This window comes from Eutrema salsugineum, unplaced genomic scaffold (genome assembly GCF_000478725.1).
Source record: "Eutrema salsugineum unplaced genomic scaffold, Eutsalg1_0 scaffold_15, whole genome shotgun sequence".
Lineage (NCBI taxonomy): Eukaryota > Viridiplantae > Streptophyta > Magnoliopsida > Brassicales > Brassicaceae > Eutrema > Eutrema salsugineum.
In genome coordinates, this window is record NW_006256867.1 from 3,842,525 (window position 1) to 3,856,560 (window position 14,036).

The following is a 14,036-nucleotide window of genomic DNA, read 5'->3' on the forward strand; positions in this document are numbered from 1 at the left end:
GCCTGTGGCATTCCATCTTTCAGTTCATCTGGTACAGCAACTGCTTCAGGTGCAGCTACATCTTCAATCTCCCTTTTTTTAGCTTCGTGTGAATCATAAGCACCTGTTCTCAGACACAGCACAAAAACAGCTACAGAAACACCAAGTACCAAGACATCCAAAGGCAAATAAAACACATTCCATACGATGAAACAGTCAAACACAAAGTCTTGAATCAAACAATGCCAACAAGGATTTAAGGAGCAAAGTACAACACACTCCCCCACAAACTTAGCCTAATTAAAAAAAAAACACTAGACTATTACAAGTGCTCCCCCACAAATCAAGCACCCGCATCATCTCCCGCATTGTCTCGTGGAACTTCTTCCCACATGTTTTCTCCCCCTGCTTGTGACCACCGAAAGTAAAAACAATGGTCAACAATAAAAATAAAATACAAGTCAGAGTCAGAAAACTTACTTGCAAACGAGTCAATCACCATGTTGACCACACCGTGGAGATGACTAAGCACACGACACACATCCCGTAATGTCAAAGTTACTTCATTTGCACTAGCCGGTGCCAAAGGAACACGAATCACCCCGAGAGGTGCACTTTGAGTCCTACCAGGGGCATAGTCAGATGGCCTGAAGGATGCATCAGGAGGTGGAGCATGAAAAGACCGGAGTGGTACACTTGGAGATGACGCAGGTTGCTGCTGAGACGACTGAGGTGGCGGAAAAGGAGATCTCAGTCAGCAGCCCTCTGCTTTCCCTTCTTCTTATCCTTCTTTGCAGCTGCGGCCTCTTTTTTAATGAACTCCTCACCACTGCGAGAATCTTTCTTGTACCGAGATGGTACAATGTGAGTCTCCCCTTGACCCAGCTGAGGCTCATATTGCAGGTTCAGAATCTTCTGAATCAGACATGGGAACACCAGCCAGTGAGTGTTCTTTTTGATGATCTTGCTCACAGAAAAATCTGCTTGAAAGCCAGCCTTCCGAAGTCCATCCTCACACCATGACTCAGCTTGTACAACAGTCGAGCACATTCCTCAGAGATGTGATTCTTGTTGGTTGAAGGAATCCAGTTGTATGCTGCAATGACAATCAGGACAGCAAAAACCGGTGAGAGATTCCTTGTACTCAACCCACTCCAGCCACTTCCACCTTTCGACAAGTGCTTGGCAATATCAGACAGAGATACTGCTTCAGAAACTGACTCTTCTTGAACCTCAGCCTCGCTAAGTGGGTTCAGATTGAGGACGCGATTGATCCACGTAGGTGAGAAGCAGTACTAAAAACCCCTCAGCTTGACCCAAATCTCCTGATCTGGATCAGAGGGTAGCTCACCAGGAAGTCCTGCATAAAACTCGTGAATCACCTGCGGCACGTACGGTGTGATTCCAATCACCATTGACTCCAAGCCGCTGTCTTTAATCACTTTGATGTATCCTCATTCATCCTTCTCACCTATATCGACAGTTCTTTCACACCAAAGTTGTCATGTAGCAAAGTGATCATACCTTGCTTGATCGGGAGACGGCTGTTCTTTGCGAGATCGGGTTTTTTGGTTCGCTTTCGTGGCACCGATTCAGGGACAGGCTCAGGGTCTGCTTCCGGCACCGGAGACGGTTCACTTCTTGCTTTCTTCGAAGGAGCTGGAAGACCCTGGGCCTTCAGCGTCTTCTTTTTGCGAGCGGCTTTTGCAGCCTGTTTTTTCACCGAGATCGAGGTTAGTGACGCTTCAGTGGTGGATGCTGTCTCCTCCTCCTGAGCTTTTGCTGCTGATTCGCTGATTCTTGTACTGCAGGGAGATTCACCTCATCAGATTTCTTGCTATCTTCACCCTCGGATTTTTCCTCGACATCCTCAATTTTCTGGGTAACCACGGAGTCAGCCTTGTTTTCTCTGCCATCCGCCCTCTCCTCAGGGTTCGGAGATGACCCACTTCGTTCATCTCCATCGTTTGCGGTGGCAAACGAGCCTGCACTATCTGCTGGTCCAACTGATGCCTCGGGATTTTGATCAGCAAACACATCAGTTGGATTCTCTCTTTCTCCATTGTGCTCATCGATTAGATGAGGCCTCTGTTCATCGCCATCTGCATGTGTCATCTTTGCCTTAGATCGAACACCAATTAGCTCTCTTTGAGTTCCTCTCACGATCAATGACTCTCTTCTTGATTCTCCTTTTGAAGAAAAGATTTAGGGTTTAAAACAGGAAATTGTGCTGAGTTTTCAGATCCCCACTCTCCATAAAAAAACTCCCCTGCTTTCCATTTTTCCACGTCTTTTCAACTTCCATCGCCTTTGTGGGCTTTTTTCTCAAATTAGGCCCAACACGCAGAATGTCTCCACAAAACCACCAAGACTTGAAAATTCTGGCCCACTTTCCTGTTTCACATATAACAAAAGTACTGGGACACAAACTGAATCAAAGGCACACACACACGTTTGACCATCAATATTCACGGGCACTTTCACACATAAACCGGTGAGAAAGAGCAGTTAGTGACACTTCAACTATCATTTATGCACTGGCTTTTGAAAAACAACTTTTTGTACACATTTTTTACCAATTTCCTTTTAAGTGCGCTGGAATTTGACACAGCTTCTGAGTCACGAGACACTTTCAGCTTGTTCTGATTCATAAGAGTTTGGCCATCCTGATTCATGGGCTAGCTTTCACACCCATCTGCCTTTATCGATCCTTTTTTCCTGTTTTCAACCTTTATCCACAGGTGAAGGAAGCTTTTCATACCAAGGGATGATCTTTCTTTTGAGGGGATCAACTAATTTTATTTTCAAGCTGCCCTTTTTCTTTTTCTTTTTTTTTTTGTTTTTTTCTTTCCTCCCTTTCTGGTTTGAGGGAAATGAGCTAGTTTCATCACTTGACTTCTCTAAAACTAGCTCAGCTTTCTTTCTACTCCGTGAAACTTGTACTGGCGTCAAGGTACGACGGTAGTTAAGGCAGCTCTTTTTCACTAGAACCATTACTCTAGGAATCTAAACCTTGAGTATCCCCCTGAGTCAGTTTCTGTATCAGTCCTGCACACTTCACAAACAATTACATACTGCAAACCCCAATCGAGTTTCTTAGGGTGACAAAACGATTAAAATCCTCTGAGACATTATTTCATCTACACTACTTGTCTACCTTAGAACATGTCCATCAGTGAATTCCTAAGAGAGGGGTTCTTCGGAATATAATAATAATTTGTTTTTGTTTTGGTTTTGGTTTTTTTTGTTAAATTAGAAAATTATAGTTTTCGACCAATTTGGATGCTTCATTTCGAGATGATACCATCTTTTAGGTTCGTCAGGATGATACCATCTCTTCAATATTAAGGTTTTTTATCTCAAAAGCTGTGCCATGAATCCCTCTTGATCCCCTAATGGGAATTCTTACTTGACAGAAGACGACTTTACTAACGAAACTATGAGCAGATCATAAAGGACATGAAATCAGGCAGGAGGGAAATCGATTTTTTGGCCTAATGGGTGATTGGTAACATCATTGTTACACATGAAAGCTAGTCAGATTGTTCATGATAACATGTTCATTTACGGGTTCATTAAATAAGTAAATATTGTTTTTTTTTTTAACAGAATTGTGGTAATCAATGTTTTTTCTATTTTCTCCATTCAACGGTAAAAAAGTAAATCTATGAAGAAAAAAAACGGGAAAAAGAAGAGATTTTTAAGGAAGATCGTGCGTAATGTAATAAGAAAAGGAAGATAGTGGGGTTTCAGTTTTACAACAAAAACAATCATTTTTCTTTATTTTCACCGTAACTGAAGAAGCAGATTAGTAGAGTGTTTATTGTAACTTCTGCCCACTGTAAATTTAGGGTTTGGGTAAGGACTCTTTCGTATTTGAAAAATCTATTTTTTATCGGATTTAATTCTCTGTTTTCAAATATTTGTTTGCAAATCATGTTCTTCTAGTCTGTGTTTATACTAATATTGTAGTCAATTCGTACCAGTTTGAAGTAGTAAATCTTCTCTGTTCATATGTTTGTTTACAAATTTCGTAAACCCCAGAAATTTAATTCTTTTCTTTCAGATTTCGCAAATCAGCAAAAATGGCACCGAAGAAAAAGACAACCATGAAATGGGTGCAGGCTCTTTCTCTCCCTTTGGTCAAAAATTGCCAAAAAAAAAAAAATTATTCAATTCTGAAATTGGATTTGATTTTTTGTTTCAGTTGCAGAATGTTATGCCACTGATCTCCTCTGTTCATGTTTCCGAAACCCTAAAGGCTGAATTTTTATTTTCAGGTTGTGAAATCTCAGCAATCAGCAAAACCTGCAACGGAGAAGAAGATGCTACTAGACATTTCCGATTGTGTACGAAATCTTTTTATCCCTTATTTGCTACTTCTTCATTTCTTGGCATAACTACGAGTCTACGAGTTTGAGTTCGGAATTTTGGCAGATGTTTGTTGGCAGATTCTATTTATTGTAGCTTGTGTGTATGTATGGTTAAATATAGTTTTAAATCAATATAGATGTAGCTTTACATTTAAGTTGTAATTTTTTCTTTCAGGTTTCAAAACTGCAGCTCTCTTCACCCAAAATGGCACAACCTGCATTGTCTTTCCCGGACTGGTCTCTTCTTCCTGAAGAGCTACTGAACATTGTCTCCGAGAAGCTAGAGGACGGTTTCGATGTTATTCATGCTCGTTCTGTTTGCCGCTCATGGCGATCGATCTTTCCCTTTCCTTCTAGGCTATTACGAACACGTTACTCTCTGCCCTCGTTTGACAAGCTCCCTCGCAAAGGCAAAGGCTTTTGCACATTCGAGAAGTTTCCTATGTTCCTTTTCGGAGTCCGAGCTCCTGCTGCTGCGTTGTGTGCTACGTATTTTCTGGGAGGAGTAGACCAAGATAAATCAGAGGAACACATGGAACTTCCATTTCCTATTCAGTGCTCAGTGAAAGTGAAGATCCAAGACTTTGATCCAACCTTGATGAACATTCTCGACTGTCAGATTCTCCCTCTGGGCTATCTTTACAGAATGGTTGGCTGGAATCCTGAATTGTTGACAACAAAGTTCAGAGGTGTGGCTTTTCTTCCACTTAACAAGGGAGGAGAATTCGTTGTGCTTCTCGGCTATTACCATGATCTGTTTGTGTTAAGAAGTGTTGAAATGAGGTGGACACGGCTTGAGAGAGTCTCAACAGCTACTTGCAAGGATATAGTCACATTTAGAGGCAGGTTTTATGTAGTTTTTCTTAGCGGAGAAGTTTTTGTTTTCGATCCTTATTCACTTGAACCGACTCCTTTGACGATGCCCATGGAGCTTGTGGATTGTGGTTCAGTCAATTATCTGGTTCCATCTGGTAATGATGAACTTTACCTGGTTGAGGTAATACTCCCTCGTAACACTGATGTATTAGACTTTTCTCGGTTAACGTTAAGAGTGAGTAGGCTAGATGAGGAGGCTGGTGAATGGGTTGAGGTCACCCATTTGGGAGACCGTGTTTTGTTTATTGGACAGCCTGAAAACGTCTCATGCTCTAAGGAGCTTCCTGATGGTTGTGGTATTAGTGGGAATTCAATTTTGATGACCTATGAGCCATGGAAAGTAACTCACCCTTATAGATATGGAGTACGAACAGGACGCGAGGAAGATGAAATCAATTGTTGGAGATTTTCAACAGAGAATCGTGTGACGATTCTTGGTACATCTCCGGTAGTGGCTCTTCAAGTTGAGCGCTAAGCCTTAAAATCTTAGTTTGGATAAATCGGACATGTGGTGGTTTTGTTTTTAGATCGGTTCTTGACTTGTAGCTCAAGACAGATATATTGTTCTGTCTAGTTTTTTTTTTTTCATCTTGTTTTCATGTAAAGTGATGTTTGTGCAGAAGACACAGCTCCTCTTTAAGTTCTGTTCTATGTCGTAAATATGTATATCATTGACCTTTTGATTCATGTCCAAAAAGAGTCATCATGGCTTTTATTTCGTAAAAGCTTCTTCTACTGGTTGTCTTTATATTTTTATTCTTCACTGTTAGTGTTTTTCTTTTCTTTTGTTTATGTTTTTGGCATGAACTTTTCCGATCAATTCTGAAGTTTCCCGATTACTAAAAAAAAAACAAAAAGAAAAGGTAAAAAATAACTCGAATGATTTGTTTTTCTACATTTTTTTCCTCATTTTTTTCTCATTTTTTCTTCCTTATGATTATTGTTTTTGTTGACAGAAATAAAGATTGATTTTTTTATCCTGAAGAAAATATTTTTAAGGAAGATCGTCGGTTCTCTCTCTTCACTGTGAATTTAGGGTCCTAAACCCCAGAAAGCTTAATCTTTTCTTTCAGATTTCACAAAATCAGCAAAAATGGCACCGAAGAAGAAGACATCAATCATGAAATGGGTATGGACTCTTATCTCCCCCTTTGGTACAAAATTGCCCATAAAAAAAAAATCTAATTTTTATCCAACTGTGGAATTTGATATGATTCTCGGTTTCAATAGCAGATTGTTATGCGATTAATTTTATCTGTTCATGTCCTCTAAAACCTAGAAGCTTAATCTTTCTTTCAGGTCAGGAAATCGCAGCAATCAGCAAAAATTGCAGAACCTGTAACGGAAAACAAGACATCATCAATCATGTCAGACTTGTCTCTTCTCGCCGATTCTGTACGAAGTCTAAAGTCTTCTTCTTCTTGGAAGTTTGATTTGATTATCTGTTTTCCCGATGTTTGTAGGTTGTTCTTGCTTTGTGTATGTACTGTTAAAAGAAATCTCGTTTAACCCTTACAAATTGAAAAATTTTCTTTCAGGTTTCAGAACTGCATCTATCTTCGTCTCCGTCACAACTTGCAACGAAAGAATCTGTACCTGACTGGTCTCTTCTCCCTGAAGAGCTACTGCACATTATCTCAGAGAATCTAGAAGACTGTTTCGATGTTATTCATGCTCGTTCTGTTTGCCGCCCATGGCGTTCCATCTTGCCCTTTCCTTCTTGGCTATTACGCACACGTTACTCTCTTCCCTCGTTCGCAAGGTTACCTCGCAAAAGCAAAGGCTTTTGCACACTCGAGAAGTTCCCTATGTTTCTCGTTAGAGTCCGAGCTCCTGCTTCTGCGTCGACTTATGAGTATTACTTAGGAGGAATAGACCAAGATAAGTCAGAGGATCATATGGAGCTTCCATCTCCTCCTATTCAGTGCACAGTGAAAGTTAAGATCGGAGAATCTGATCCTACCTTGATGAACATTCTCGACTGTCAGATTTTCTCTCTTGGCTATCAGTACAGAATGGTCGGTTGGGATCCTGAGTCATTGTCAAGAAAATTCAGAGCAGTGGCTTTTCTTCCACTTAACAGAGAAGGAGGAGGAGGAGGATTTGTGGTGCTTCTCGGCTACTATCGTGATTTGTTTGTGTTAACAAGTGCTGAAATGAGGTGGATACGGCTTGAGAGAATCTCAACAGCTGTTTGTAGTGATATAGTCACGTTTAGAGGCAGGTTTTATGTAGACTTTCTTAACGGGGACACATTTGTCTTCGATCCTTATTGTCTAGAAGCGACTCCACTGATGCCCTCGGAGATTTCGAACTGTGGTTCAGTCAATTATCTGGTTCCTTCTGGCAATGATGAACTTTACCTGGTTGAGGTAATAATCCCTCGTAACACTGATGTATTAGACTTTTCTCGGTTAACGTTAAGAGTGAGTAGGCTAGATGAGGAGGCTGGTGAATGGGTTGAGGTCACCGATTTGGGAGACCGTGTTTTGTTTATTGGACAGCCTGGAAACGTCTCATGCTCGGCTAAGGAGCTTCCTGATGGTTGTGGTCTGAGTGGGGATTCAGTTTTGATGACCTATGAGCCATGGAAAGTAACTCATCCTTATAGATATGGAGTACAAACAGGACGCGAGGAAGATGAACTCAATTGTTGGAGATTTTCAACAGAGAATCGTGTGACGATCCTTGGTACATCTCCTGTGGTGGCTCTCCAAGTTGAGCGCTAAGCCGTAAAGTCTTCGTTTGGATTGTCTGAGACATCTGTTGGTTTTGTTTTTTAATCGTTCTTGACTTGTAGCTCAAGACAGATACTACTGTTGTGTCTATTTTTTTTTCACCTTGTTTTCATGTATTTTGATGTTGGTGCAGAAGACACTGTTCCTCCTCCCTAAGTTCTGTTAAGTAATGAAGAACTTTGTAAAGAAACAGAGAATGGTCTGAATACTTCTCGGTGTATTAGACTGAATGTATATCTGATCTTTAATAGACCTTACAACTGAATGACCGATACGAATTCAGCTAAACAAACTCCACTAAACCTATTCTAAGAAACGTGCTCAACTCCTAAAAAACAGGGGAGCTTATTCCAGTTTACTCCTCCTTGCAGCACACTCCCATCCTTCCTCTAAGTTTTTCAAATAATCAAATAATGGTATAATCGACATTGCACTTTCGATTATGGCATTAGACTATATGATAATGTAGATTATTTTAAGCTAATTGTGACATTTCAAATTAAATTAAAGAAAAAAGAATTCAAATATTAAGGACCAATTCGAACTGACTAAGTTAAACTTTATTCTTCAAGTTCTGTTCTATGTTGTAAATATGTGTATCATCGACCTTTGATTCTTATCCAAAAGGAATCATCATGGCTTTATTTCGTAAAAACTTCTTCTACTCTTAGGTTGTCTTTATATTGAATGTTCAACTGTTAGTGTTTTGTGTTTATTAGACTAAGTGTAGTTGACCGGTTTTCTTTCGCTGGTTTAACTCTAAATTAATTAGTTCATTGGTTTAGTTTGGTTTAGTAACAGACTCAATTGTATATATGATTGTAACAAATTTCATTTGACAATTAATGAGAAATTCTTTCAACAAACTTTTCTCTCAAACTTCGTCTTCTCCAAATCTTCCGCTAATATGGTATCAGAGCCATCAAAGCTCTAATTCCTTCGTTTTCTTCTTCGCATTGTCCTTTCTAAGCTCCATTTTCGAAATCTACGGTTTATCCTGAAGCTTCGATGGTGTCTTTGAAAGCGATTCCTCGACGATCCACTCGTTCGAAAGCTTCGACGAGTTCAGCTCGAAAAACGACTCGATCCTCTTCTGATGTTGCCGATCTAGCTCCGAATAGTCATCCAACGATCAATCCTCAAGACTTTGGATCTTCGCGAGTCCCAGCAATACCAGATTCTCAGGATCCAACTCAATCTCCATACTATATGCAAAACGCTGATCATCCAGGTTTGCAAATCATTTCTATGAAACTCGATGGTTCAAACTATGATGATTAGAATGCTGCAATGCTTAGTGCTCTAAACGCTAAGAATAAGACTGGATTCATAGATGGAACATTACCTCGTCCTGCTGAATCTGAAATCATTTTTAGGATATGGTCTACATCTATGGTGAAATCGTGGCTCTTAAACTCTGTATTGCCTTAGATTTATTGTAGTATATTGCGGTTGAGTGATGCTACTGATATTTAGCGAGATCTCCATAGTCGATTCTATATGACTAACTTGCCAAAGACTTTCAACCTTACACAAGAAGTTCAAGACCTCCGTCAAGGCTCTATGAGTCTTTCAGATTACTACACAACTCTCAAAACATTGTGGAGTAACCTCGAGAGTACTGATGAACCTGATGATCCTTGTGTGTGTGGGAAAGGTGCTCGTTTACAATTGAAGGCTGAACGAGCCAAGATAGTGAAATTCCTTGCTGGTCTTAATGATTCGTATTCAATCATCCGAAGACAAATCATCATGAAGAAAGTTCTGCCCTCTCTCGCTGAAGTTTACAATATCCTCGATCAAGATGAGAATCAGAAGAACTTCTCTAATGTTGTTAGTCCTCCAGCAGCATTTCAAGTTTCTGAAAATGCTCTCTCTCCGAATGCTGTTTGCTATGTTCAGAATGGACCAAATAAAGGCCGTCCTATCTGTTCCTTTTGCAACCCAATTGGACATATTGCAGACAGATGCTATAAGAAGCATGGTTTTCGTCCTGGCTTCACTCTTAAAGGCAAAACTTCTTCGGATAAAACTCAGAAACCGACTCCTCCTATTGCTGCTCAAGTGGCTTTAACTCCAGTTTCTGAGAACAGTTCTCTGAATCTTCAGGGCTTTATTGGAAATCTCTCAAAGGATCAGATACAGAGTTTCATAGCTCTTTTCAACTCCCAACTTCAGAACCAATTCATTAACTCCTCTAATGAAGCGAGTCCTTCTCAATCTGGTGATTATTCTGGTATCTCCCTTTCCCCCTCTACTTATTGCTTTGTTGGGATCCTCACTGTCTCTCAACACACTCTAAGTACTCAATCTTGGGTGATAGACTCTGGTGTTACTCATCACGTTTCTCACAATAGAGATTCATTTATCTCTTTGGATACTTATATTGTGAGTTATGTGAATCTTCCCACCGGATCAAACCTAAAGATTAGTGGAGTAGGGATGATACGGATCAATGAAGATTTGATTCTCAACAATGTCTTGTTCATCCCTGAGTTTCGTCTGAACTTGATCAGTATAAGCTCCTTGACTACAGATCTTAACTCCAGAGTTATATTTGACACGCCTTGCTGTGAAATACAGGATTTTACCGAGGGGTCGACGATTGGAAGGGGTAGACGCATTGGGAAGCTCTATGTGTTGGATACTCAGTCTTCATCAGCTTTGTTGAATGCAGTGATAGATGTGGGTATTTGGCACAAACGTCTCGGTCATGCTTCCTTCTCAAGATTGGACACCATCTCTGATATTTTAGGAACCACCAAGCATAAGAATAAAGGACCTGCTTTCTGTCATGTTTGCCATCTTGCAAAACAGAAGAAACTTTCTTTCTCCTACTCAAATAATATGTGTAATACAACATTTGAATTGTTGCACATTGATGTATGGGAACCCTTTTCAGTTGAAACAGTTGAAGGATATCGATATTTCTTAACTATAGTTGATGATCACTCCAGGGCTACATGGATATATCTTCTCAAAACAAAGAATGAAGTTCTATCTGTGTTTCCTGCTTTCATACAACAAGTTGAGAACCGATACAACACAAAAGTAAAATCTGTCAGGTCTGATAATGCTCCTGAGTTGAAATTCACATCCTACTATCAAGAAAAAGGGATAACAACATTTCACTCTTGTCCAGAGACTCCTGAACAGAATTCAGTTGTTGAACTAAAACATCAACATCTTCTAAATGTAGCTCGTGCATTGATGTTCCAAGCTCAAATTCCTCTTGGATATTGGGGAGATTGTGTCTTGACAGCTGCATTCCTCATTAATAGAACTCCTTCTCCTCTTCTGCAGAATAAAACTCCATATGAAGTTCTAACTGGTAAAGCTCCAGACTACTCACAGCTCAGAACATTCGGATGCCTTTGCTATGGTTCTACTTCTCCAAAACAAAGGCATAAATTTCAACCTCGTTCTCGTGCCTGTGTATTCTTGGGGTACCCTGCTGGTTATAAGGGATATAAGTTGCTTGACTTGGGAGCAATACCGTGTTGATATCAAGAAATGTGACATTTCATGAAGACATATTTCCTCTGGCTACAGATTCGAAGTCTGCATCATCTTTGGATCTATTCACACCATTGGTTTCTTTGCCTTCAGGTATTCCCATTTCAAACACTAATACTTCTCATAACCCTCCCTTATCACCAAATCCAAACACAAATACCTCCCCTATATCACCAACTTCTTCTCGTACAAAGAAAATACCTGCTCATCTCCAGATTATCATTGCTATTCAATGCATTCTGATCTTATCAATCCTATATCTTCTTCCATATCCTACGATAACATTTCACCATCTCATTTATCCTATATCAATTCCGTCACCAAAATTCCAATCCCTCATACATATAATGAGGCAAAGAATACAAAAGAATGGTGTGATGCACAGGATACTGAACTCAGTGCAATGGAAAGAACAAACACATGGGTCGTTGATACTCTACCAACAGGAAAGAAAGCAGTAGGTTGTAAATGGGTATTTACACTCAAATTTCATGCTGATGGAAGTCTTGAACGCCACAAGGCTAGGTTGGTTGCTAAGGGTTATACCCAGAAAGAAGGACTGGATTATACTGAAACCTTTTCACCAGTTGCGAAGCTTGCCACAGTCCGTTTGTTGATAAAGGTTTCTGCTTCAAAGAAATGGTTTCTGAAACAACTTGATATTTCCAATGCTTTCCTGAATGGTGACTTAGATGAAGAAATTTTTATGAAGTTACCTGAGGGATACGCTGAGAGGAAAGGGGCCTCTTTGCCCAAGAATGCAGTTTTGAGACTCAAGAAGTCGATTTATGGCCTAAAACAGGCATCTCGGCAATGGTTTCTGAAGTTCTCTACCTCTCTATTTCAATTGGGGTTCACTAAAGGTTATGGAGATCACACACTTTTTGTTAAGGTTCAAGGCTCTGATTATGTTGCTGTTTTGGTGTATGTGGACGACATCATCATCGCCAGTACAACTGAACTTCTCGCAACTCAATTAACTGAAGCTTTGAAACAGAGTTTTAAACTCCGTGATCTAGGCCCTCTGAAATATTTCTTGGGTTTAGAAATTGCTAGAACCTCTGCAGGCATTTCCATATGTCAGAGGAAGTATGCACTAGAATTACTCACATCCACGGGCATGCTTGGTTGCAAACCTTCTTCAATTCCGATGATACCCAACCTCAAGATGTCCAAAACTGATGGTGAATTGCTTCCTAACTGAGAACAATATCGAAGTTTGATTGGCAGACTGATGTATTTGACTATCACCAGGCCTGACATCACTTTTGCTGTCAACAAACTTTGCCAATACTCTTCTGCTCCCCGAACAGCTCATCTTCAAGCCGCTTATAAAGTACTTCAATACATCAAAGGTAGTCTTGGCCAAGGTCTTTTCTACTCTGCAGAAGATGATCTAGCTCTAAAGGGATTTGCAGATACTGATTGGGCATCTTGTCCAGACAGTCGAAGATCGACTACAGGATTTCTATGTTTCTTGGATCATCTCTCATTTCTTGGAGATCAAAGAAACAACAGACTATCTCTCGATCTTCTACAAAAGCAGAGTACAGAGCTCTAGCTCTAACTTCTTGCGAAATGGTTTGGCTACTTATTTTACTCAATGATCTACGAGTAAACACCAGAATAGTCCCTATCCTATTCTCTGACAGTACTGCGGCCATTCACATTGCGACTAACCCTGTGTTCCACGAGAGGACTAAACACATTGAGGTGGATTGTCACACTGTTAGAGAAAAGTTGGACAAAGGCCTGCTTAAAACACTCCATGTTTCTACTGAAGATCAGGTTGCTGATATTCTTACTAAACCTTTGTTCCCTGCTCAATTTGAACACTTAAAATCCAAGATGAGTCTCTGCAACATCTTTGTCTCATCTTGAGGGGGCCTATTAGACTAAGTGTAGTTTACCGGTTTCTTTTCGCTGGTTTAACTCTAAATTAATTAGTTCATTGGTTTAGTTTGGTTTAGTAACAGACTTAATTGTATATATGATTGTAACAAACTTCATTTGACAATTAATGAGAAATTCTTTTAACAAAATTTTCTCTCAAACTTCGTCTTCTCCAAATCTTCCGCTAATAGTGTTTCTTTGATAATTTTGTTTATGGTTGTTTTTCGCTTGAACTTTTCTGATCAATTTCTGACTCTAAATGGCGACCTTTTTATTGCGGTTTTTAAAGAAGGTTTTTAAAAACCACTTTTGATTTACCAATCACATATGTTATAACATGTATATGCGTTTTTTGTCAAATACGCTCACGATTTCCGAGACAATTATATTACTCACAACAGATGCAATTACGCATTTGAGTTTATACCACAGGTAAAATACAGCGGGACAAACAAAACAGTGGGACAAGTATTTTTTTTTGTTCGGTTAACTATTTGTGTTTGATTTTTGTTTGGTTATTTATTTTGTATGTACCATACTTAAATCGTACTATACTCTTAAATCTTTTTTTTTCACACAATCAAATACAGAGACTCTTAACACTAATCTTGATTGGTGAATGTAAAAAGTTAGATTTAAAAAAAAAAATAAAATATCACAC

General features: G+C 39.6%; 2 protein-coding genes across 2 annotated transcripts; both read left to right on the forward strand.

The window, feature by feature from the left end:
* The first annotated feature begins 3,956 nt into the window (after positions 1-3,956).
* Positions 3,957-5,805, forward strand: LOC18022113 (F-box/kelch-repeat protein At1g64840). Its single transcript, XM_006404961.2, has 3 exons — positions 3,957-4,097; positions 4,260-4,328; positions 4,528-5,805. The coding sequence occupies exons 1-3, from the start codon at positions 4,065-4,067 to the stop codon at positions 5,701-5,703; spliced, it is 1,278 nt and encodes a 425-aa protein (XP_006405024.2). The 5' UTR covers positions 3,957-4,064; the 3' UTR covers positions 5,704-5,805.
* A 431-nt stretch (positions 5,806-6,236) lies between these two features.
* Positions 6,237-8,178, forward strand: LOC18022114 (F-box/kelch-repeat protein At1g64840). The gene is made up of 3 exons (XM_006404962.2): positions 6,237-6,357; positions 6,528-6,623; positions 6,767-8,178. The coding sequence occupies exons 1-3, from the start codon at positions 6,322-6,324 to the stop codon at positions 7,955-7,957; spliced, it is 1,323 nt and encodes a 440-aa protein (XP_006405025.1). The 5' UTR covers positions 6,237-6,321; the 3' UTR covers positions 7,958-8,178.
* The last annotated feature ends 5,858 nt before the right edge of the window (positions 8,179-14,036 follow it).